This window comes from Diorhabda sublineata, chromosome 1 (genome assembly GCF_026230105.1).
Source record: "Diorhabda sublineata isolate icDioSubl1.1 chromosome 1, icDioSubl1.1, whole genome shotgun sequence".
NCBI lineage: Eukaryota > Metazoa > Arthropoda > Insecta > Coleoptera > Chrysomelidae > Diorhabda > Diorhabda sublineata.
In genome coordinates, this window is record NC_079474.1 from 43,646,315 (window position 1) to 43,673,078 (window position 26,764).

General features: G+C 33.3%; 2 protein-coding genes across 6 annotated transcripts in view; one reads left to right on the forward strand and one right to left on the reverse strand.

Moving 5' to 3' along the window:
• LOC130445310 (breast cancer anti-estrogen resistance protein 3 homolog) overlaps positions 1-26,764 on the forward strand; it is a 65,003-nt gene that overhangs the window by 34,212 nt on the left and 4,027 nt on the right. For 3 of the 5 annotated variants that reach the window (XM_056780877.1, XM_056780883.1, XM_056780891.1), the window contains 3 exons: positions 13,052-13,112; positions 25,120-25,734; positions 25,869-26,752. In XM_056780877.1, the coding sequence (XP_056636855.1) occupies positions 13,052-13,112; positions 25,120-25,734; positions 25,869-26,752 (1,560 nt within the window). Of the gene's footprint in view, positions 1-2,103; positions 2,412-13,051; positions 13,113-25,119; positions 25,735-25,868; positions 26,753-26,764 lie in introns of those variants that run through there. The other 2 variants (XM_056780907.1, XM_056780900.1) reach the window with 2 other exon arrangements.
• Positions 14,539-23,907, reverse strand: LOC130445339 (lens fiber major intrinsic protein-like). Its single transcript, XM_056780919.1, has 7 exons — positions 23,771-23,907; positions 17,969-18,156; positions 17,643-17,786; positions 17,493-17,582; positions 17,257-17,394; positions 17,111-17,191; positions 14,539-15,277 (listed from the first exon to the last, which is right to left on the reverse strand). The coding sequence occupies exons 1-7, from the start codon at positions 23,781-23,783 to the stop codon at positions 15,194-15,196; spliced, it is 738 nt and encodes a 245-aa protein (XP_056636897.1). The 5' UTR covers positions 23,784-23,907; the 3' UTR covers positions 14,539-15,193.

Sequence of the window (26,764 nt, forward strand, 5' to 3'; positions counted from 1 at the left end):
ATTCAAATATCAACTCAATTTTATGAATGAAAGTAATCGATTTTATTTACATGAGATATGAAGATGTAGGCAACCCACTTCTCGTTTGTATTCTTATTTTCTTTTCTTTATTTTATAAGTTAACAGAATGTTTAGTAATCAACTCGAAGAATCTACTTACTCAAATTTATTATTCTTCAGCTGTCTCTCTCATTTGTTATGCATGTTCCGCCTTTGGCAAAGAATCTTCCAAAGACTTGCGGTATGAAAAGATGCATCACATGTTATAATCTCAAATCTTCTCTTTTTATTTGAACTCATCTCACAACTATTTCAAGCATTTCTCACAACCAATATATTGAAAAAATAAAAAAAAAACAGTAACAAATAATATATGGCGATTTTACCTTTCCTCTATAAAGGCGAATTTTTGACAGGACCGGCTCCACCCTCCACGAAACTATTAAGTTAAATTTCAAAATGCAAAATGTTTAATCCTTGTTTCCAATTAATACATATATTCAGAGTCTTTAGATAATTCATTAGATTAATTTACATATATCAAAATTATAATGAAATTATACAAAAAAAAGCAAATCTACGATTTACCCTCAAATATATATTTTGGTGAAAATACTTGATAAAAAGATACTAATTAAGCAATTTTGGGATAACATAACTAGATGTTGATGATTGACTGTTGAACTGGATTTGTGGAATAAATTAAACACCAATACTTTTGTTTATAGAAACTTATCGCATTTAATGAAAAATATATTTTCCTAAGTTTGCGGCCAGTTTAGATAACCTAACATACGATAAAGAAAATCTAACATAATGTCTAAAGCAAATCTAGCCTAATTTATCTAATCTAAGCTAAAATGAACATAACCTAACAAGAAAATAGATTCGTTACGCTACTTAAAAAAGAACATTTTTGAATTCTACATGAAAAATTAGATCAACTTTTATTAAGGTTAGTTAGTTCTTGAGATTTTTTTGCGAAAATGAATAGTTTGAGTAGAAGTGCAATCTCGTTTAATCTATTTAATTTAGACAAGTCATGTCCACAATAGTGATTTGGGATACCTTGAATTTTCGGTTCTGATATTAGTTGTTCTATTATTTTATATACGATATGATACGCCATGTACAGGGTCCTTCACGACGAGCTGATATCGATATGTATATGGGAAAGTACTGCGACTAGTATTTTGAAAATTTGCTTGCTTGAGTTTTCCGAAATATTACTCGTTTCAGCTAAAATAATGTCAGTTTTCTGAAACTTCCGAGTATACCGGAAGTGGACCCAAACATCGTTGTTTTAAACGGAATGCTATAGTTTCTATTAAATTTTTGGAATCTACGCGAAATTTTAATATAACGTTATATGAGGCATGGTTTTAATTATTTCATATTTTCGAAATTTTTGGACACATGCAGCTCCAGTAAAAAATTATATTTCTAAGTTTAAGTATCTAAGGTCTAGTATTTTTTGGATTTAGACAAATAACACTTACAGCTTTCAAAATCTGTGGAAACTTTTAAATGAAAATTAGATAAATAATAACGTGAACAACAATCATTTTTGATTATTTTCTTACTATACATCTTTCCCCTCTCCAGCTAAGCCCTCTCCTAAAAGTAGATCCCTCCGTTTAAAAGTTGTATTGGAAATCAACCAATTATTGGTAAAACAGCATCTGAGACCTGGATAAATGGATTATACGATATTGATAACGCTAAACTAACGTGATGTTTAACCGAGTATACCAAGTATAGCCTTGTGTTATTTTTTACTCCTCCCAAACCTCGATAACTTTTTAACATAAATTAGTCGGTACATTATGGAATAATTTTGAGTGCAACTAGTATAGATAGAAATTTATTTTTGACAAATTTAATAGCAAATAGACCGATTCAATCGACTGCGTTCTACTCAAATTAGTATCTCCTCAATTTTTCGTGAATCTCTAGTAGCTAAGCTAGAGCCGCATCTGCCTTTAATTTCGCGAAAGCGTCTGCGTATGCCGGCGCAAGAACCTACCCCGCGAGTTAGGGTAAAATCAATAATCGAGGGGTTAGTTTGAAAGGCCCATAGTGGGGGTGTGTCAAAATCAAATAGTGGTATATTCACCGAGATATTAAAGATATCCGTGCCTGAAGTTTTCTTGCAACGAAAATATCGAAAACCATCACTGTCATGCTGCTGCCTAATGCGATATTTCCGAAATTTTGTAACTTAGCGATTTCACGCAACACCAAACAAGTTAAGTGCACGTAACTAAATTGTGTCGACTGTTAGATAAACTCTGAGTGCTATAAAAATCTGAAGATAGAACATCTGCCGCTCCAGAGAACCACCATGACTTGTAAATGGGTTTAAATTAATGAAGTGAAATGGGAAACATAAAAAGACCATTCTAGATGTGGTGAGTTGTTGACATAAGTATGTCTTTAATTATTCTTTGTGACTGATTGAAGTTTTAAGTGGATTTTTTATGAATGATGATAGTAGTAGTAGTAATAGTATAGTGACTGTAGAAGAGTACTGTGTCTTTTTTCGTTTGGATTAATGTAGGGAAACATTTTCATTTTTCAAATAGAAAATTGAGGTAAATATAATACTAAAAATATAATTATTATCTTATGTATATGGACCAATGATTCTCTAGTATGAAAAGTAATCTTTCTTTACTGTAGTAACTTTAATTTAACAATTTAGAGATTGAGAACTAACTGACATATACAATAAAGGTTTTCAAATATATTCTTGCTGACATAAAAGTTATCTTTAGTAATTAAAATGTTTTTGACGCGTGTAAGGCACCTATTGATTGTCTAACTATTTTATATTAATTAAATGTTTGACAAATCATAAAACTTGGCAACGTTGTTACAAAATAATAAACATTATTATAGGTTAAAGTCATACTTGCGGAAATATAAAACTTGGTAATTAATCATAATTAGTCATAATGTGAAATATTCCAAAAACAAATATTTATCATAGTTTATAGCTACATTAGTATATTATACTTGTACATACTTCATCAAAGCAAGCGGAGTTTATATATCAATTGCACCATCTACCTTACAATAGATTTAATGATATTATGCAATGTTGACAAACTCTCCTTTTGATATGATCGGAAAAAATGTTATAAGACAAGATTTTCTTTATCTAGTTTTTGTTATGTATTGTGTTTTATTGTTTAAATTAATTTTTTTTAAAATACAAAAAAAGTTCGAAACAAACATAACACAAATCTTTTATTATTCTCCCGCATCAAACCGACTCAGAACGGGGACGTATAGAGGAAATCAAAATATGATGATTGGGGGTATAGTTCTTCCAATATCAATTCCAGAAGACAGTTGTGCAAGGAACAATCAATATTTCATAAATACGCACGGCGCTCGTACAAATTAAGAAATGAAAAATAATGTTTATTCTCCTTATAAAATTAGGTAAACATCTAACAAACCGTCAGTCCATGTGGACTCATCATCTCCACTGTTTACCAATGGAAACATCGAATCGTAAACATAAATGTATTTCTATTGGCCGAAGCTGTCGGAAGGCCAATGTACACAATTTCTTCGAAATATTTCAACCAAAAAGTCTGCGATAAGCAGCTTTAGACCATGGGCGAATGAAGACAATGAAATTGCACAGTGTAGTGAAAATAAAGACAGATATAAATTTGATAATAAAAATTTAGATATACAAACACAGAAAGTATTTTGAATATAATCGAATGTTTAAAAAAGGAAAATATTCAATAATTTGATAATGCAATCACAATAAGAATTGGCGAATTAACTAGAGTAAATAAATTTTCCATTCATCAAGTATTCACGAAAGGGGGTTACCGTGGATCATTCACAGAATCGAAAAACTGAAATCAGTTGACAAAGCTACTCAAGATTTCATACGTAGGACAATTTATTGTTTATATAAGGAGAACAGGGCTGCGACATTAGAAGTAATATAGTGTCATACATGCGTCAAGATTTGTCAGGATGTGGTTTAAACACAAAAAATGAATAAATACCAAAATCGTCAAGGATCGTTCGATGACGTTTGATAAAAGACTACCTAAGTTCTAATAAATCCAATTTATCTATCTATCGCTGTTTGGGCCACTGTTTTATTTGCAAATAATTTATTTTCCTTTATGGTTTTGTTTTGAAATTTCGATTTCCAAAAAAAAACGAATGGTCTACAAAAAAGACTCAGTTCACGTCTGGTACCCTGTTTAAACCAAACTCCCTTACGGGCAGGTACATTTTACTCGTCTATTTACGTTTTATATTTTAATATTCAGTTATAGCAAGTTAACGAGGTATAATAATGATTTTTTTCCAAGTTCCAAGTAGGACTACAATAATGTGCCTTTTAACGAATTCTTTCTCTCATAAGATATAAAAGTATTTATAAAAATAATGAATTCATAAAATGAGGTATCTACGCCTGTGGTAGATCTAACAAAATTGTCGGCAAGGGTTTTTATAATGTGCAATTTATATTGGAAGAACTATAATTTACTTTTATATCAAGTTGCATCCTTGAGGAGTTATATGTAGCCCAAAATTTTGAAAAATAATTTCTTCGCGACTCCATGTGTACAGATAATCTTGATATGCCACTCTGTCTAGATACAATTTTAGTGCCAATATCTCGTCAATGGTATCCAAAATAAATGTTTTATCTCACACATTCATTAGAACAGGACGTTCTCGATTAACACTATAAAACTTTCCTGTTTCTTGAGCCCGTCTTTCAAGAAACCACGCGATTAGGAAACTCCCTCCGAAATTCCCTCGCACTTCTTCTACAAATTCCTTCACAAAAACCTAATACCAATAACATACTTGTTTATTAAATGGTATTAATTTAAATAGCTCCCTGTATAATTAATTAAATTCATACGACGGCTATTCAGTAATAAATAAATTTAGGAACTTATCGTGGCGGTGAAGCAGCTTCGAAATTTCTTATATTCTGCCACGTGTATCTTAACTTCTCAATGACACATACCCACAACTAATCTTTAAAAATGAGTCAAAATCACTAAATTCAAGTATGTATATATGGGTGTACTTTGACTCATAGGTTCTATTGTGTCCCCTTTTCTTGCTATGACACTAGGGAACGCCCAGTGTTTATAACTGATTTATTACTCTCATTTCAGTAAATTTAGGATGTGTGAATCTAGCTGTCAATTTCTTTTTCAACGCCTCCAGGTGTAATGATAGAGAGTTCGGTGGTCGCACTTTAGGAAAATGTGGACAGAGATAACGTCTTCTGCGTACGAGAATTTGTACGTTGTATCTTCTACTTAACCTAGCATCATCAGGTGTCCAATTAGGTAGCAGCCTTTCGACAAGGCTCCTACCTTTGTAAGTCTGTACGATATTTCATTTCCCTCCATCTAGTGTTTCCCGGCACCCATCGGAGAGTTACTAGATGCAAAATCGGAGCTGAGGAAAAAACCTTACACTTAAATGAATTAAGGAGTGTGACGCATGGAGTCGAGCAGAATCGTGAAAAATTTTGAACACTAACTTTGTGCTTGTTTTGAACTGCTTTCTTAAGCTCAGAGACACTAAGTTGGAGAGAATCAATCAGAATGCACACTTTACTTAATTAAACAGTCTGAGGTTATGAGCAAAGATTATATACATGGATAGATCTGCCACTCTGTATAAAAATTTGACGACAAAATTCGGTCCTAGCGACATCTCTCCGACTGGCTCCGTACCAGTTAATCATTTGATCCTTAGACAAGAAAAAAAGATTTCTATAATCAAAGATTTGATCTAAGGTTCATATCCATGCTAACGCTGTAGATGCGCGGACGTTTGAAAATTGACTTGCGCGGGATATTTGAAAATTGATTCACAATTTCGCGGGAAATTTGAAAATAGCTCGAGTAATTTTAAAAAGTATTATGCAAAATACTTTCATTTTGCTAACATTTCAAATTCAAATATTGTTGCTTACAAGAAAATATAAATACCTGAAATTAAAATGCTATTTAAATGAAGTATTTTGTAAAATATTTTGGTTTCATTTACAATTTATGTGACAACCAGGTCCAACCATCTAAATTTCACAATTAAATGGTTTATATAAGATATAGGTAGATGGAATATTGAAATACAGGATGATTATTATAATTTTTATTTTGTTTTTGACATTTTATAACTATATCCACAAACAAAAAAATTTCCTACACACTTTAGCAGGCTTAGGACTGTCAACAGTGAGATGTTGGCGTGTTTAAAAAATGTTTCTGTTTGTACATGGTGCATACAATGGTATACAAAAAACTGATTTTATAACCATGGATAATTAATGCTTACCGTTGTCTTTCTTGCAGCTTTCCTTATATTTAACATAATCCATATTCATCACAACATCATAGTCTTTATATTGTTGATCTTTGCCTTTCAAAATTTTATTAATTATACCTATGTAATGGAAGATGTATATGTTAAAACTAATATTTACAAACATATTTACATAATCCTTATAATCTGAACAAAATATTGAGGAAATGTCTGTCAAATCCTCCAAAAACATAAAATCATTCAACATATTTAACTATTCAAAATGATTTCTTAAATACAAATTAATGAAGTTAGGAAGAAAAGAGTTATTTTCATTTAAATATGAACTTGATATTTTTATGTTGATAAATAGTAAATATTACTCTCACCTTTTCGCTTGCTTATTCGTGTACTCGTTTACTCTTATTGAGTATGGAAACAAACAATATCAAACACCTTTACAAGATGGACGTTGTTCATCCAATAATCTTAGGTTGTTTCTCGATACATGATGGCAACTTAGTTTCAGAATACAGATTAACAAACATTCAAAAATAAAATACCAAAAAGTAAGCTTTTAGATGTGAACCAGTCACAGAGATGGCGTTGAAAATCGTCCTGAACTTAACCTATTCCAGTGCACAGACCCTGGTTATGAGGTTTGCCAATATTTGACAATCACTTCATTGACTGTTTCTTGTAATTGACGTAAATACTTATGTCTCTTTTCCAGTTACGAATCACCGTTTCTGTTTTAGACAGAAATGTAAAAGCTGTCCCCATGAACTGTATGCAATTTCGGCACCCACATTGCATGAAATTTTTAGTAAAACATAAAATCCATAAACTTTTCGGAAAACGAATACATTACTCACTCGAGCGGTGGTTGTAGACTGGTGCACATAGCATTATCAGTATATTTAAATAATTAAGAGTTATCCAAAGATGAAAAAAATCATTAAAAGAAGAGTGTGATGTTGAAATATTGATACTGTTGGTTCATTTAAAACTTTACTACATAGCTATCTACATTGAAATGTAGGCAATACTTTCGGTTAATACTAGTTTTATTTGATTCAATATTGTTTTTTGTTCTTGTCACTATATCTGCATTATCGTGTACTATAATGTTAAAAAAAAGAATTTTAGCCTGATTCACCGACACGAGGCAATTCAAATACTGAAAAATCTTCAATTTGATTTATTTTTTATGTAATTGTACGTGGCTTTAGTACGTATATACATACGTATACATGAAAAATTATTTGGAATAACTTTTATGTACGCCAATGTCCGCTTATACAAATATCTATATGTCTAGATCTTTTTCCAAGAATCAAGGTGTCTTTTTATGTGTCACTTCCTCTGCGTACTTATTGCAAAATGAATATTATAGCTAGATAACACGCGAATCTTACATACATCCTGAATTAATGAAAATGTATTCCAAAAAGTTACATGAACAACTTGTCCATTTAGCAATAGTAGTGGGTGTGTGTACAATTTAAAAATTTACTTTATGATTTTTCAAAACTTACTAATGTTATAACAAAAAGACTGTGTGCTAAGAAGATAACAAAATGCATCCATTTTTTGTTGAGTTATCCTGTGGGTATATATGTCTGATTGTAGTTTTTCATTTTATTAGTTTTTCGAAAGAAATATCTGAAATTAAAATTGTTAAACCGTTTTTATTTCAATTTCAATTAAAAAACAAATACTTTTAAGTACGGCTGATGATCATATAAAAGGTCACAACATTTTTGGAGAAATGGGTTTCCATATTATAGTGGAGACGAGATACTTAGATACGTTGAAAGTTTCCATACAGATCAAGACAGGGCCGGATTAAGATTTATAAGGCCCGGGGGTAAAATAATGACGGGACCCCATTAAGGAGTTCGAAAACCCGGAAAAATTCACAAAATAATATCAATACGTTAGATTTGTGGTATCAACACATCAAAAAGTACAGAATGATTTCCAAATGATGGAGCACTCTTGGACCTGGGGCCCGGGGCTATAGCCCCCCCCCAATCCCCTAGCTTAATCCGGCCCTGGATCAGGATGAAAAAATGACATGATAGGATTATTTAGGACAAGGTATATGTTAACAACTGATGTTCACAGTTGGAAATAATAGAAATTTATCGCGAATAAGCAATGAGCAGACAACTTTGATTGCTTTTTCGACACTCAACACGACAGGGAATGACTAACCAACAAAAATAAACAAAGCACGAATTGACAAATCATTGCGTTTTCCGAAGAAAACAAATCCTTATCATTCTGATGGCAAGTGTTAGTTTAATCCCAGGATATATGTGATTCCTGAATGAATCCTGTGATTCATGTACTATTATTTTGATCGTTAGCATGGAGCGTGACCAGACTGTCGATGCAGATCTTTATTTAAGAAGAATATGCATGATCATCTGACTGAAAAGGTCGGACATATTCCAAACCATCGTAGAAATTGTTGTAACGGTTTGAGTTAAAAAACAAAGACCAGATTTGGTACCCACTGACTGAGAAAAGCTTCTCCCGCATAGTGATGGAAAGACCTGGCTCTTTGAAAAGGAATATCACTTGCTAAAACGGATTAAACAAGTTTTTTCTGCCTGTATAGATTGATTACGTAAAAAAGTCACTTTTCTGTCTATATTATTCGATTTGTTACCTTTTTTATAACCCCTCGTATAATGAGTCAACATTATATTTCCTTTTATGTCTACCACTATCAATTTGACTAAGTAAATCCATCGGATAAGGACAAAGATTAAGGGCTGTCTGAAGTGAGTTGTTAAGCCCTTGAACGCTAAACGGCATTTTGAGATTCAGAGTATCAACTAACGATTTAGAGGGAAATGAACGAGGCATTCATGTAGTATTTAACATTCGCAGTCATCAAAGATTTGCGAATAATTTGAATTTCGCTTTGTTTAAGATGCACTCTCTCTCTTATGAGTATGAAATGCTTTCGAATAGAGCATTAAGTCTGTCTATGATTTATCTCCGGATTCTCAGCGTACAATGAATTTGGATTTTGCAAATATTGTTCACATGAATGAGCAATATGTCGAAGGGACTAAGCTCTTCTCTTCATTCAGTAAAAAAAGCGTCACGAGGTAAGGCTGTTGGAAGATCGATAACTCAATTAGGAACTTGAATGATATCACTATATTTTCATCGTCTAGAACATACGCGGTGGAACAGCCAAAGGGTATAAATTCGTTAATAAATGAAAGAGGGCGTAAACACGTCAATTTATATTTTTGAATGCGCATTTTTTCGAAAAAAAAATTATATAGAGTGTGTCATGTGACAGTGGTCTATACCAACTCCAATTTGCAATACAAATCCTATTTATTTTTTGGAATCTTCAGGAAATTGTAGAGATAAATCATGTACAATTTTCAACATTCATCGTAAACTGTTTCAGAAATATCTAATGGTGTTATATCAGGAGATCGTGCTGACCATTATATCGATCCGCGCGTTCCTGTCCACCGATATGGAAAATTTGAAACGAATACTACCCGTACATTGATTTGGTAATGGGATGGTGGTTCATCTCGCTAAAACCATATTATTTTCGCAAAAGCTTGTGAGTTTGCTGGATTAAAATATAAGTTTGTCAAATTTGGTTGGACATTTGGAGCAGTTCTAAATATTCTGCACAATCAACTCTTTCATTATTGTGTACGTTCTTCTTTCGCTCAATGAGAATTCTCATTCGTGACAATCTTCCAGTATTTAGAGGAGCGCTAATACTCCTCTCTGCTCTACAGGCTTCACTTGCACACTCGCAAACAAACACCCACTAAGCAAAATGGAAAAAAGATTGTGATAACTCCAACTATCGAGTAAATTTATTTCAGTAATTGAAAACTATACGGTCAGTTTATTTTTAAATACATTTTTTTTTGTCATAATGTATTCATTTGGACCAAATTAATTTGCTCTAATTAATGAAAATATCCGCCTCTACACAAACGGTCGACGTATTCAGTCGAATTTTGTTATATGTGTATGGTGTTTAATTATTATTACAAAGGGCTATCATAATTAAGGTAATGAAATTCCAAATTTTATTAGATGAGCATTTTAATTTTTTTATTGGTTGATCGCATGCTGAAAGTCGATTGAGAGTGTATTTTTGTTTCGCTACAGGTATTTCAGTATTAATAGCATACATCCTAATATTTGTGGTAAAACTAAAATAGAAACAGATTATATGGATATAAATTCATTTAGACGAGGTCAAAGCTTGGTAGAAATAATTTGTTTACGAATGTAAGATGCTTTCGATTGGACTGTTTCTGTACTAATGGCGAAGAATGTGTTGTCGATTGCTTCTTATTATCTACTATTAAACCCATCGGCTTCTAGCTCTAATTACCAGGATTAAAGTACTAAGAACTCCTCAAAAGTTGATTGCATGTCCGTTTTGATCTGAAGCCAGCACTGTAGTTATTTCACGTTGAGGTATGCCGGATAGATACAAGTTCTGAGGCGTTTCGTCGATGGCGTATCCAGGATCAGCTTTCAATACAAACTCGTGTGTTAATGTTACAATCGAAAGGTAAACTGGATACTTTTATAATATTAACGGATAGGTCTGAAGAGTACGGTTGTCCCGATATGAGTATTTGTGGAGAAAACCCCAACATTCTATCAAAGCTGTCGGGTTCATTGAATGAAATATTATATTTGCTAAAAATCTGGCATTGTAATTGTTTGGTTTCAGTGAAAATACGAGAATATATTGAAAAATTCTTAGCCTACTATAGAACCAAATAAAATTTCAATGTCAAAATATTTTATTCTCCTCTTAATTGGATACATTTATTACAGAAACGTCTCTAGACCTTTAAAAAAAAGGTTTCTTTGGAAACCAGACCTCCACAGCTTTTATTACCTCCTCGTTGAAAGAAAAGTTAGTAATTTAAACCATAAATCACGAATTTTATGCAGGGCAACATGAGAGTTGTGTGCAGGGCCGTTGTCCTATAAAAACAAAACACCTTTGGATAGCTTTCCGCGTCTTTTCTCTTTAATTTTTTTCCATAAAGTGGTCAGCAATGTCGAATAGTAATCTCCAGTTATTGTTCTACCCTTATCCAAAAAATCAATCATGATTACTCCATGGCAATCCCTAAAAACTGAAGCAAGAACTTTTCCAGCTGATTTTTGGACAAGAAACTTCTTAGGAGAACCAGAGTATTGCCATTTCATCGATTGTTGCTTTATTTCTGGATCGTAGAAATGTACCCAAGTCTCACCCATAGTAACAATTCGGTCTAAGAAGTCTACATCGTTTTCAAATCGAGCACAGATCGAAGGCGATGCTTCTACCCTTACACACTTTTGGTCAACATTCAAACATTTGGAGATGGATCCATTTTGCAACAATTTTTCTCGTGTCCAAATTGACGTGAACTATATGATGAACGCGTTCGTATGAAATGTTCAGTGCTTCAGATATCCGTTTTGCCTAATTCGACCGTCTGATAAAATCATGTCATGAACTGCATCGATATTTTCGGGAACTGACACAGAAACTGGCCTTCCAGATCGGTCATCATATTCAATGGAATTCACCGCTTTTGAAACTTGCAGTACAATTTTTCACGGTCTTATACGAAGGATATTGATCACCAAAGATATTAAGCATATCTTCGTAAATCTGCTAACCTCTTAACCCTTTTAAATACATGTAGATACTTGATAATGGCTCGATACTCCAATTTTTAGATTTTCACAATTTCGGTGTCAAACTTAACACAAACACTTCTACTAAGTTATTGTTCATTGCTATGTTAACGCAATATTTTGTTTATGCATGGAACTGGTCTACGCTAACTAGATATCAATACATCGTCGTATTATTATTTATTTAAAAAATTTATCCTTTTCTTTATTTAACACTGTAAAGAATGGAACGTTACTCGTATTTTGAAAATATTTACACAGCTTTTCGTAATATACAGAAAACATTTGGTCAGATGACAGCTCGAAAGTGGAGAGTATTTTAAATTTACTTTGACATTTGAATATTTTATCAGTTCCAAACAAATTATTTACAAAAATAATTCATTACACTTTTTATGTATATGTTACGTCCCAAGCCCGATCTTGTACGAAGTCGAGCTTCGTGCAATGAATTTGTTCGAAGTCCGATCTGTACAAGCCATTTTGTACGAAGCCGAGATTGGCGGACTTCGGACAGAGATGATTGTACGAAGTCGACTCTGTACAACGCTGGTTGTACGGAGTCGGAGCATCGATACTCACTCGGTAATGAGCGCGTTATTCCGAAGTAGTACACACAACCTAACCTAACAATAGATGGTAGCCAACTAGCCGGAGAACATACTTTCAACCACAATAACTACGTTTGTGTTTACTAACATCTTAATAGCGCGCTCATTACCGAGTGAGTATCGATGCTCCGACTCCGTACAACCAGCGTTGTACAGAGTCGACTTCGTACAATCATCTCTGTCCGAAGTCCGCCAATCTCGGCTTCGTACAAAATGGCTTGTGCAGATCGGACTTCGTTCAAATTCATTGTACGAAGCTCGACTCCGTACAAGATCGGGCTTGGGACGTAACATATACAATTAAAACTAACTTATATTCCATTTGTCACTTAACTTAATATTTTTAAGACATAGTGACGATAAATTTTATGGTTTATAGCTTTGTTAATGTTATATTTTTCTTTCAGAACCGACTTGAGGGTTGTGAGTGAGGCCGTTCCAAGTAAAAGTTTAAACAACTTAATAATGGTAAGTGGTTGAACGTTAGCGCGATAAAAAACAAATCAGAATAAGGTGTTTGAAACGTTATCATACTTTTCTTTTCAAAGTTTTCGCTGTTTTAAATTACATTACTTGATTTACGTAGTATATTCAAAACTTAGGGATACCTATCTAATCATCGAAGCACATTTAGGTGCAGTCTTGAGCTCTTCCAGGGATATGGTGTTTATTTCCTTAAAATGCGGTTTGTTGTCGCAGATCTCCGATTTACATTCGGTACAGTATGGGTACTACAGTGAAGTACTTTACATATTAAACTGACGTTAGAATGAAACTCGAAAATTCGATTGTCTTTAGAATAGGACTTATAATAATTATATTGACCTCAAAATAAGACTTTAAAGTTAACAATTGACTTAACTTCAGAATTAAATTAAATTAAATTAAGAATAAGGTTTTGGACGTTAGGTTAGGTTAGGTTAGGTTAGGTTGACTTTATAATAAGACTCTAAACTTTAGAATTAAAATGACTCAATATAAAAAGTAATAGAAATAGAAACTATTTTGGAATATATATAATAGTAGCAAACGTTATTGAGTTAAGGGAATATATCTAAAAAGCAGTAGAGTAGAATTAATATTTTATCATTTGTATGAAAATTCAAGTAAAATAATGTGGCTAATGAACTAATATGCCTATATTCAAATTCCTCTTCTAGGTTTTGATTTACATTGAAAGGCAATTCCACTTTAAAAATAATATCAATTACGTGGGCCGTTTTTTTTCAATCTCCAATCGCTCCGTGCAGACGCTACGCGGGCAGAAGAAAAAGAGCGTGCGCTGTAGGCGACTGCGAAGCTCTCGTACTACATACTCCGCCATTATTGACATTCGGTCGTCAGTCGGCGTTGTTCTACAGCCACATAAACATATCCGCCATTATTGATGCTCCCGCCAAGAGTGATTCGTTTTCTACAAGCTGAAGGCCATAGTACTGTAGAAATCCATCGGAGAATCGGAGTAGTGTGCATGGGGAAAACTTCATGAGTCATGAGTGATGGTGTTGTGTGTAAATGATGTGGAAATGCTTAAAGATGGCCGAAATGATGAAGAGGGGCATGGACGCAAATCGTTTCAGATGACCTGGTTCAACGAGTTGACAGAAGTCATTGGCTGCAACTTTCTTTGAAGAGGGTATTGAAAAGCTTGTCCACATATATAATGTCTCAATCTCTTCGGTGTACGAATCTTTTGGTAATAAAATTATTGTTTTATATGAACTTGTTTTTTTATTTATAGCCTATCGGTGGTTGAAAAAAAAAACGGCCCTCGTAAAATTATGTTGTTGCAACCCTGTAGATTAAGTTGGTTGTCAATATTGATTGAGAAACACTTTCTTCGCCTCTATTAAATTCAAAGTCGTCATTAATTGATGGGTTTTTGTCTAATAAATAAAATTTAGAAAAAATTTTTATTTATTAACTCAGTGACATTAAATGTATTGCACCCAGATGGAATAATTTATCAACCCTGATTGTTTGGCAATATAATAAATAGCCTTACAGTAAAGATAAAATGATAACATAAAAACAAATTCATAGTCAAACGTACAGTATGTGAATATGAGGAAAGAGGACGCCAGTTTAAATAACGTCCTCATAAGACACCAAAGGCTATAATGCGTAAATTTCATGTGTGCATGTTTATTTTGTCTTTTCCCTAGTAGAAGTTAGACCAAACGTTCTCACAGAGTTAATTACCTGAAGTGCCTGTCTGGCGGTGACCTTGATTACAATACATTTAACACGATAGGCAATTTCGTCATAGTATAAACCAAGATTCCAATAGGCTACAATTTTATCCCTCTAAAAATCCCTCTAGAACTCGCAATATCGGTTTTGGTAAACAGATTTTTCTTAAGAGAGAAAAATGTTTGTGAATATGAATAAAATTAAAATTTTTATCTTATTATAATACATGCTCTGGATATGTACCGAACCAAAAAAATCAAAGTCGAAAAATATTCCTTAAATAGATAGATTTTATACAATGAAAATAGAATGTAATCAATATATGACAGATGTGTAGACTACACCAAAAAAAGTGATTACCAAACATTTTTTTGTAAAAATATGAATTTATAAGTTAAACTGGCAATTAATGATCCCACAATAGGTGCAGCCCAGTATATCTGAAAAAAAAAATTTAAGCAATTGGAATATGATACATAATTTGGATGTACTATTAGAGATTTTCTACGCGCAAAAATGTTAATGGTAAAAAAAATTAATCCGGAACGTATGACACATATTAAGTGACAAATATGAAAGACTTAATATCAAGTCTCGAAAGTATATATTTTTTTATAAATATCCATTTGCAAGAGTTAATTAATGAGTTTAATTCAAGTAATTATTGTGGCCAAACTAAAAAAAGCGAAAAGATCTGTGTATGTGGAATCAGTTGCCACGTATCTTTGATACTTCATAAATAACATTGAGAATTAATTGTGAATCGGAAAAGATGAAAAATAATTGTAAGAACTAGTTTATTCCGGAGCAAATAGTGAAAATAACTTTTCAATAACATCATTTTACCTAATAATAGGGTTGCCTGAGATTTCTCAGCAAATAAACAAGACATGCGAGGGTTTGATTCAAAATAGGCGTCTACGTCTGATGAAAATCTCTCACTTGCAGGGGAACCGTTTAAATTAGGAAAAAAAGTGACCAAGTGTCAGATACTCTCCTATTATTTTTTTCCTTTTTGAAGGTACTCGATCCTAGAACTACCCCAAATAACGATCATCATCACTTTTTCGGCCGATGAAACCGTCTTTGTCATTTTACTAGTTAGTACGCCCTTGTAAGGAGTGTTTTTTCGTCAGGAAGGTAGCTCTGTAGATTCAGTTTTGACCTACAGACATGAATCGACGCATAAAAGCATCAGTAAGAGCAGGGAAATGTTCAGAACGATTATCAAACAGAAATTAAGTATTTAAAATAGCTAAAATTGAAAAAATCTCACCACCTTATATTGCGCTCACATCTTCATGTATAATTCGAGAACTTCTAAGACAATTCTCGTTGCAAAAATACTAATGTGAATCTTGAGATGATTTTTAGTGTTTTATAAGCTAAAAAATTCTTTGCGGGACCCCAAACATTTGATTTATATTATTTATTATAGATAAAGAATCGATTACATCGACAAGAAGTTAAATGAATTCTTTTTTTCCAATTATTCCCTCCTCTGAACTCACTTTATAATAAACTTTTGAAGAAAAAGATCCTAAAAAAACAACGGTACATAAATTGAATTTTCAAATCCGTCATCTGTTATCGACGTGAAACTTTAGCTTTTAATTAATTCTCAAGAGACTTACGTTTCGTATAACATATATATAATCGATAATTACGAGCTGATTTGGGACAATTGAGGTTATGTTAACGACCGAAATGAAAATGTGTCCCAAAATCTACAAAATTGAGTTTTTTTCACTATTTTCGGGATTTTTCTTATGTGCTCTACTACATCCGCCTCTTTTGGATATCCTGATCGTTGAGCACAATTCGTGCTGGTTCAGCCAGAGTTTCGAAAATTCTAACATATAACTTATTGGAGAAAATGAGCTCAAAATTTGAAAGATGGCAGTTTAGGAGAACTGTATTTGTGTGTTCAATTCAATTCATTTTCGTTTTTCTGATATAGCTCTCAAAATTCTGTAAATCCAATGAAATACATTTAGTATTTTTATGTTTCTGGATTATTCCGATTTCATCACACTTCTTTGGAAAAGTATAAAGTTTTAAATAAAAAAATGTCATTGTTCAGATCCAATTCATTCTATTTCATAAAAAATTTCATAAATATCTCATTTTTTATTCATCACATGATTGAAATCCTAGTAGAACAATGAGTTTACCACTGGACATCCTGTTGTTTTCATTATCTACCCAGTTGTTTAGTTTTATATAACGCAAAAAAAGCAAAATAATTGAATAGAATTTTCAATTTTTCTTACCCAATGGGATGTAAAATCAGTGTACACAACTGCCGGACCAAAACTCCTAGCGGGATTCATACTGGCGCCGGTATAAGCCGCCTAAATTAAAAAGCCAGATATTTATAAAACTGAGATTAATGAATATATAAATGAAATACACTTACAGCAGAGAGATTTAACGATACAACCACTAGACCAATTTTCAAAGGTATAGAATCAGCCTTATTTGAATTTCTTTTATCCCAACTGGAACAATTTGCAACTACTAAAATTATTGTGAGGATAACTTCAACTCCAAAAGCCTTAAAAGAAAAAAAAATTGTATTTTTCGCCCGTCATTGTTTGAAAACAGTTTGGAATATGAAATATGTGTCCTGACATTGACGTATTGTTCACTTACCTCCAACTCACTAATCCCATTTCCTGGTGCATTTACACAAACTCCACGTTCTCCATTGCCAACCGACAAAGCTGCTGTTGGGGTCAGCAACTGAACAAACATCGATAATTTATTATATATCTTTACTCGAATCTCAAGATTTATGCTTACTTTATGAAATCCTGTGCCAACAAGGCATCCTAAAATTTGGCTAATCATATATGCTATTGTTTGTGTCAAATTGATTTGTTCCAAAATAAATGCCGATAGTGTAACAGCTGGATTTATGTAAGCGCCAGAAATATGGCCCAGCATCTACAAATTTTAAATAATTCAAATTTGTTAATGCTAGCCAACGGATTTAGATGTTCAAATGTTCAAATAAATATAATGAAGTTGGTAGTGGTTAGAATAAAGTTTTTGTTTGTAAATTGTTGTGTTATTTCTAGTATCAGGCCAATATAAAATTATTACTCAAAAATTTCAAGAATATACACCTGAATAACCGCTGTAACCGCCAGTCCAGTTGCAAAACTGACATGTAAAATGGATATATTTCCTTGAACGTCTAAAGTGGCTCCTGTACAAGACAGAAATAGTAAAACTGCTGTTCCAAAAAATTCTGACATACAGCATACCAAAAATGTATTCATAAAAAACGTTTTTGTCGGTTTTCCATCGCTAACTGAAATGAATACTGAATTAAACACAATATTTATCACATATTCAACTAAATCTTATTGTAGCCAGATAAATTAAGTTGTATCCAAAAGGACATATTTTTTTGAAAAGATATTTGTTGATAATATTTCCGGATTTCTAAACAAAAAATAAATCAAATGGTTTTAATTGTGTCTTCTACATATTTCCTTCTGGCTCCCAGTGATTACTGGCTATTCGCTGATCTCGAAAAAATACTCGCCGTTAATAAATTCAGCTCAAATGAGGAAGCAATTCCTGAAACTGAAGCCTGTTTTGAGGCAAAAGTCAAATCCTTCTACAAGCACGGCATCGAGAAGTTAGAAAAGCGTTGGAATGATTATATTGAGATGACATTGATGAATAAAATCGATTTTTGGCAAAATGTGTTTTTCTTAGTTAGTCACACGACTTATTGAGTGATCACATCTTTAATCCAGTATTGCTTGTTTGTTAGGAAAATTATCTAACAATATATCCGTACTTCGAAAAGTTTACTTCATAAATTCCCTTTCAGTTTCTGCCAAAAATTGTGGAATTTTAGAACTACATTCGATCTCTTGATCTTTCCCTTGACTAATGTTTTTGTAAAGAATATTCTGCTCTATATACTGAGCAATTGCTGCCTTGTTTAAAAATGTCATTTAACACTAGATGTTCGGAATGCGCCTTACCAACAAAACACACACTTTTAGCTGGTTTTCTTTATTGTACAAAACCATATTAACTTGTTCAACATGACTTTCCGTCACTTAGCTCGGTCGAGCTTTTTACCCAAGCTTACCAACTTGTGTCAAATTCCGAGGATTATATTTGTTTATTTACAAACATTCAAAGTTATGCGTGCCATATTAACCCTCTAACAGTAAGGTAGAGTGTATCATTATAAATAGTAAGGAGGGATCGGATCCGATTTATTTTCTATAGAACAATACATCAGTCGAATTACCACATTCTTATTCATCTTCCACCACCAATCTGATAACTCAAAAAATCAGGAATATATTTTTTAACTTTTTTCCAAAACAAAATGACTATTTTATAAGGAACTCTCGTCACTTGGTAGTTTTTGATAACAGTTTTTATTCTACCTATGAACAATCACATTAAGTTTCATAATCCATACCGATAAAATAATTATTTCAATTAGAAAACTACATTAAAAGTTTAACTAGCCATAGGACTAGTACTTTTCCGGCTTCAAAAACATGTTTTATGAATCACGATCAATAAAAATAAACCAATCAAAAAATTTAATCACAAGTAATAAGGTACTAATCAGAATGTTCATCATTAGTAGCACATTTGGGACACAAAATAATTTTGTGTTCTCCATACAAACTGCTGTTGCATTTTGCACAAAAATTGTTGCCCTTCATGTCCTTTGAAGGATTACAATAACTGCACCTTCTTCTTTTCTGCTCTATATTACTTGTTGGTGCAGTAGCAATTCTCTCGAAATGCGTTGATTCTCCAGAGGTTGATTCATACGTAGTTCAGCCAGTCCAAAAGCAAGGCTTTTGAGGAAGTCTGCACGTGCGTGAACTGAGAATTCCTTACAATCTGAGTTCCATTTGAATATTACAAATGCATTTACACCTGCCATGTCGATCATTTCAAAAACTATCTCGTGGGCCATCTCTTTTTGTTGTTTTATCGTAGCAAAGTTTGTCCAAGACATCTACACCACTTTTTGTTGAGCTACAGAACTCAATTATCTTTGGTTTTTCCGAGTCACCGTTCTCTTCCCCCTTTGTTGCATCGTTGACAGAAGCAGAACCTTTTTTTAGGTTTTTGTGCATAACCAAAAATCATTTTATTATCTTGATACAAGCATTGGGTTGAACCTTATAGAGCAGCAGATAATAATGAAGGCGGTATCTGTGGTTTATTTTTACGAAGTGTACCAATGATTGTCAGTTTTCAGTGGTTAAATTCCTATTAGTTCCTGTTATTATTGAGTTGAGCTTTAGAACATATTGAGTAGGAATTGGCAAATCACCTTTCTTTTTCCTTATCTCCTTTCCAACGTACGGGATACCGCTCATAAAATACAACGACCCAGCGCCTACTGTAGGCGTGAAAACTAGCTCCAATTAGTGAAATATTACTTACTAGAACAGTGTATCTAGTTCGGAGCGTGCCTCGAGGCCGACTGATAGGGTTCCTTGGGCTCTCGTTGGGCTGAGAACGAGACACTCAATATGGAAGGGAGTGGGTCGCATGTGACCCCCACCTTACCGATAGAGGGTTAAAATATATCTAGTACACGTATGTTGCCGACCCCTGCTTTAAAACATAGGTACCTGTCCAAAATATTGATAGTAAGACCTCATCCAGAAAGAGTGATTTTGTGACTGATTCAGTCAGTTGAAAACATGGAGATTAACGAAGCGATCACGTTGTGATTAGCTTACCGGCAATGGAAAAGACAAATACGAAGAAAAAGTAGAATATTGATAATATTTGCAGATTGTCCTTGCTACCACGGCTGTTTTAAACTTTTATTTCCATCTATTTTTTATAAAAACGAACTGTGTCGTCATTAAACAAAGAGAAAAAGATAAAAATAAAGTAAATTGTACTCTTCGTAGAATTAAAGACTAGTCTTAACAAGTTACAATATGTTTAAATTGCAGCGTAGGAACTTATGAAGACCGACAATACTTATGAGGCACTTTCGGTAAATTCGAAATATGGGAAAATTACTGTACTCTAGCTTAGTAACAATGTCAAGCGACTAGTTGATATTTTTATCAGAATATAATTTATTGGCTCGTTAATACATCATACTCCTAAGTCTTTACGAGTGGATTTCTGTTAAAAATGTATTTATTTACTATTTTATGAGTTATAAATAACCAATACGTCAACAAACAATACGAATTATAGTTATTTTCGTAATCAAACATTAAGTAAAAAATCTATCATATAGGATCTGCCAGATAGACGTCAAAGTAGATATGATATAATTTTTTAAGAAAATTCTATTTGAGTTTTCTTCATAATTTCTCAAAATTCCTCGGAAAATTTCCCTGATTTCTACTTTAAAGTAACGGTAACTATTTCTGGTAATTTTATACTTTGGCGGTCCCCTCTTTTTTGGCTCTAGAAAATCGAAAAATCATCCGATTTTGATGAATATTTTTTACGAAAAAAATTTTGGGAATAAAAAAATGAAAACTTATATTGGTTTCAGGGCTTTAAATGTTCATGAAAATGCACTCATTTACGTATAATTGTTGATAACTTTTTTCCAAATAATCAACTGAAGTTGTTATATTTTTTTTCATAATCCACACAAAAAAACGAACTAATTGAAAGAAAATTTATACAAAAATGTTGATTTATTACATTTTTACAATTAAAAATAAATAACAATTTCTCTTAAAATTCACCTTTTCTCACATATAATCGTTTCTACCTTTTTTATTAAGTAATCATTAAAGTTATACGAACAAAACCATTTTTAAAATCACTTAGTGTAAAATTGAAAAGCAGACCAAATGTGAACATTTGTTGTGAATTTTTAGCACAACCTAACCTAACCTAATCTTACCTAACCTAACCAATATAAGTTTTAATTTTTTTTATTCCCATATTTTTCTCATAAATCCGCTGTGAAAACGAAGAATTTAAAAAAAATCAACGAAATCGAATGATTTTTCGATTTTCTAGAGCCAAAAAATGAGGGGAAAGCGAAAGTTACGCGAAAATTACTCTATTTCTTTTCAAAATATTCCAAAAAGTTCCTGACATACACCTTCCAACTCTTATTTTGAGACTGATCTATTTCGACAGTAATAACTAAGGTACACAAAGAAAGAAATGCAAGTTCAGCAGAACATTATCATAATTTAAAACGGTTTTCTATTGAAATTTACATTGATATATTAACAGTAAGTTAGTTGATGTATTTTGTATTGAAATTCCCACGTTCTGTAAAATGATATCTTCTAATTTTACATCCCCAATTCACTCTACCACTTATCGGGATTAATTTCCTACCTTTTTTATATAGTATGAATTGTATTATATCTCAGAACATTGTTCAAAAATTCGACCGTTCATGAAAAATTAAAGAGTATAAATAGAAATATACAGGGGCGGATTAAGATTAATAACGCCCGGGGATAAAATAATGACGGGCCCCCTTTGGAAACCCGGAAAAATTAAAAAAATAATATCAATACGTTAGATTTATGGTATCAGCACATCAAAAAATACAGAATGCTTTCCAAAAAATGGGGTCCTCTTGGATCTGGGGCCCCCCTAAGCCAATAGCTTAATCCGCGACCATGGAAGTATGAATCAGTTGAGTAAACATTAAATTTGCCTGTTTTTCAAAACTTTCCCTGCTTTTAATCAATTATCTGTCCTAATTAAGCAACGTCTCCATTTATTTACATACAAATTATTAATACCTTTAAGCTTGACAAAAAATTTGATGTTATAAACAAAATATCACATGAATAATAGTTCTTTATGCAACAAGTGAATAAAGTAATACTTTTTTTACGAGTAGAACGGTTTGGCCGGGAATTCCTGAAAAAAGGTTACTTTACTCACGAGTTTCATACAAAAATCGTTCTACGTCTGTAGACTTGAAAAAATTCGTCAAAACTTTTATCAATTTTCATTTTGTAATAGTAATATTAAAAGTACAACTGTGAGCACTATTAATTTGAAGTTACTATTGGCAACATTTGACGAGTTCAAAGAAATAACATCGTCTATAGTTGTATTAGTACTTGGATTGGATTGTTGGAAGGATCGTGAACATTTACAATGTTGCTTGAAGTAGAACTTGTTCCCGTTAAAATTTCCACCGCGGAATCCATTTTGTTTTTAAGTGAGTCGACTACTCAACCCTCCGCAAATGCAAAATTTGTTGCTGTCATACCTTATGCATGAGATAATAACCGTCTGGAACTTGCAACAGAAACTTTTAATTTCTTCACGGGCAAATATTTTAGATTTTTTAGGTCTATAGCCAACTGATTTGTTTTTCAAATATGCAATGAATTTCGAGTATTTACTGATGTCTACGTCGTTATTTTCTACTAGGGTGCCTTTCAGTTTTGAATAAGTCGACCAAAGTGTTGAAGACTTCCACTTTTTGGATGCTGTTTATTCCTTTTTTAGTACGCCATCCCATAAAAGAATTATATTCCTTCGAATACTGTTCCTGGATGTTCCCAGGATTTCTCAGGGAGAAGATTCATAGTCGCTGCAGTTACTGATTCAACAATATCTGGGTATGCTGTTTAAACATTTGCTGCACTATTACAATCCTTATAATTAAACACAAAACGAATTTTCTTGAGCTAATATCAAGAGATAAAAGTGTGACAGTTTATCGGTGAAACGAATTGACATGAGAATGAAAGCGCTAACAGTCCATTATTTTGATAAAACAATTTTATAATCGCGTTAAAAAATGATACGTTACGACACTTTTTTTACGCGAAAGTGTGAAAAAATGAACCGCTACGGTACTTTTTTTACCGATTCAGAAATTACATTCTTTATTAATGCAAATTAATGAAAAAAAACGTGAATATTATAGCGGACGTACAAAAAAAAAATTATTGACTTACCTTCCGAAATCATATTAATTTAAAATAAAAAAATCGTTTAAGAAAAGCGGGTGATATAATCTTATCGGTTTTACGGATGTAGTAGCTACTGCTTATTTCAACTGCAAGTATTATCTATCTGCTGGGATGAAATCCAAATCTAATAAATATGGGTATTATGAGGATATTAAACGTCACGACTTTATTATTATATTAATTTAATCATAAATAATAATAATCAACACTTTATAGTGAGTTTATATTTCTATTAAGAATAAAATTATCAACAAAAATTGGATTGACTGAAAAACGTCTAGAATACAATTTAGATTAGGTAATCAGTGAAAGAAAATCATAGTCTAAAGATTTGATTAGTGTTGTAGTTTGATTCAATCCTTGCAACTTGTGGTTTACTTCACCAAGATGATTTGTGGTATCAGCTAGAAACAAGGGCGCAGTCAAGTGGGGGCAGGGGAGGGGGCAGTTTCCCCCTTCTAGAGTTCAAATAAAGTCCAAAGGCCGTGCGAGAAATTGACTTCTTTACCTATTAATAATATAAGATTTTGACATCCGTTTTTAAAATCGCCGTCATTTTCATCACGGCTATATCAGATTTGCAAAAACGCAAGACCATTAAACAGTGTAAAAATATGTAGTTAGGTATGGAGTGTGTGTGTGAGTGCATTGCATTTCTGAAGTGCATTGAGGAAGACATAACATCAATGCCGAGTATTATAGGGAAATAACGTCATAGAAGCAATCAACCAGCAGAAAGCCCTTCAGAATACTGGAAGAGGTCTTTAGTATTACTACACCTGGATTCCATAATCATCTCCCTTGAAGTAGGTTTTGCTGAAGAGAACACGCCATCATTCGCATTATCATACAAAAGATGACAACTGAAAATCTGAAACAAACTTGTGAATCTATTGCCCAGTTTTATGATTTACCGAACGTAAAGAATGAAATCGACCTTTGGCAGCAATTGTGGCACTATAGGCTTAATCTAAAAAATCTAACAGTTGTTGATGTCCAAAAAGAAACAAATTCTTCTTTCCCGAAACGGAAAAAGCACTAAAAAATTTTGTTCGCTTTACCATGCACGACCTGTACAGTAGGACGATCCTTTAGCAGCCTCAAAATACTCAAAACATTGCTAAGAAACACCATGGCAGAAGATCGCCTTAATGGTCTGGCCAAGATGAGTGTATACAGAGCTGTTTATTCAAAAATTTGAACTACCCTCGTACATATAAATCTGTACTTATGTATTAAGTATATTTGGTGGTTATTTTCTAAACTACCTAATTCTTTAACATCTGTTAAGTGAATTTTCAGCTCACTAATTTTTATCTTTTTATCTTTTAAAGGAACCAATGGCAGATCCAGGTATGAACGCGGCCGAACTCCGTAAAGCTCTCGAATGGGAGCTCTCACTAGATAGCAGAGATCTCCGATCGCACGCTTGGTATCACGGAGCAATCCCAAGAGTACGGGCCGAAGAAATCGTACGAGAGGAAGGTGAATTTCTAATCAGAGATTGCACTTCGCAGCCTGGTAACTACGTTCTTAGCTGCAGAACGAAAACGCATCCCATACACTTTGTTATCAACAAGATTATTCTACAACCAGATACAGTTTACGAAAGAGTGCAATACCAATTCGAAGACGATGCATTTGATACAGTACCAGATCTGATTACCTACTACGTGGGCTCAGGGAAACCTATAACGATAGCTTCTGGTGCAAGAATTCAAGTACCGAAAAATCGGATGTATCCACTTTCTTTCTACGCTTCTAAGTACCCGACGCCTTTGCCACAAAGTAGACTAACTTCTCCAGCTAGTACTCCGGTAGGTCATCAGTATCGCCATAGTCCTTTACAGCCTTATAGGCCTAGTAATTCACCTACTAGGCCTTCAAGAGATGGGGCTCCAAGGCTGCCTTCGAAGAAACAAAGAAGTCAGTCTTTGACGCCATCTGAGGTACCTATGAATCTATTTATTTTTTTTTTTTAATTTTATTTGATTCGAAACAATTGGCTGCAAACGATTTAAACCACTTCTAATATACAAATAGATATAAATTATTTAAACCTTTTCAAATTGTTATATTACAGGTGAACAGAATATCTCAGGAAAAGTGCAATAGTGCTGATGGCATTATCCAATCACCTTTAATGACCAGATCGGCTGGAGCGGATTCTATTGGTCATAATCTTCGATTCTCTTCACATTCTTTACCTCGAAATTCTTACAATAAACTTTCGTTATCGTCTAGTGCTAATACTTTGGGAAGAGACTGTCGTAGTCGAGTTAATAGTGATAATACCTTGTCTCCGTGTTCAGAAAGACAATTTATATCCGGTAACGATTCGGGTTTATCTGACTCGCCTCCCCCGAAACCTTCGCGCGTTCCCAGTTTAGTAAGGACGGAATCGAAAGATTCCGATGTAACAGAAGGTCGATATAGTGTAGATGGTATCACACACGGCGGTTTACAAAGAGTAACGTCTTACCACGCGTCCGGTTCCGATTCTGGTAACGGTTCTGGTGATTCCGCCATGAGTTCGGTTACCGATACCGGTGAAGTTCCTAAATCGGGAGGTGTTATAATCAAAAATCCCAGATACAATATGTCCACATCCGAATCTTCCACTACTCTTAAAAACTTTGAAATAGATTGTGCATCCGCCGAGGAAAAGTTGTTTCAGATGGCGTTGCCGGAATGTGATTTATCGTCTCGTTTCGATCTAGAAAACTTTCAAACTTTAATGCTTCCCGTTCACGAGAACAAACCATTAGACGCCCAGGCATTGAGGAAGATCAAAATGACGCTATTCGAATCAGGGCCCAGGATTTTAGCCAATCATCTTACTAGAACTGATTTGGATCTAATATTTGGGACACGGGAAGAGGGAAACGTCAAGTCCAAATTAACGTTAGGAATAAATTTGTGCGCTCTTCCGCATGGTCATCAATTTCGGATGGATCTAATTGAAAGGTAAGAATTACT

Excerpts from the sequence above, each read along its gene's own strand:
- LOC130445339 (XM_056780919.1), bottom strand. Across the intron at positions 17,583-17,642 it reads TTGGCACAGGATTTCATAAA|TTGCTGACCCCAACAGCAGC; the intron begins GTAAGCATAAAT and ends ATGTTTGTTCAG. Across the intron at positions 17,192-17,256 it reads TATCGTTAAATCTCTCTGCT|GCGGCTTATACCGGCGCCAG; the intron begins GTAAGTGTATTT and ends TTTTTAATTTAG.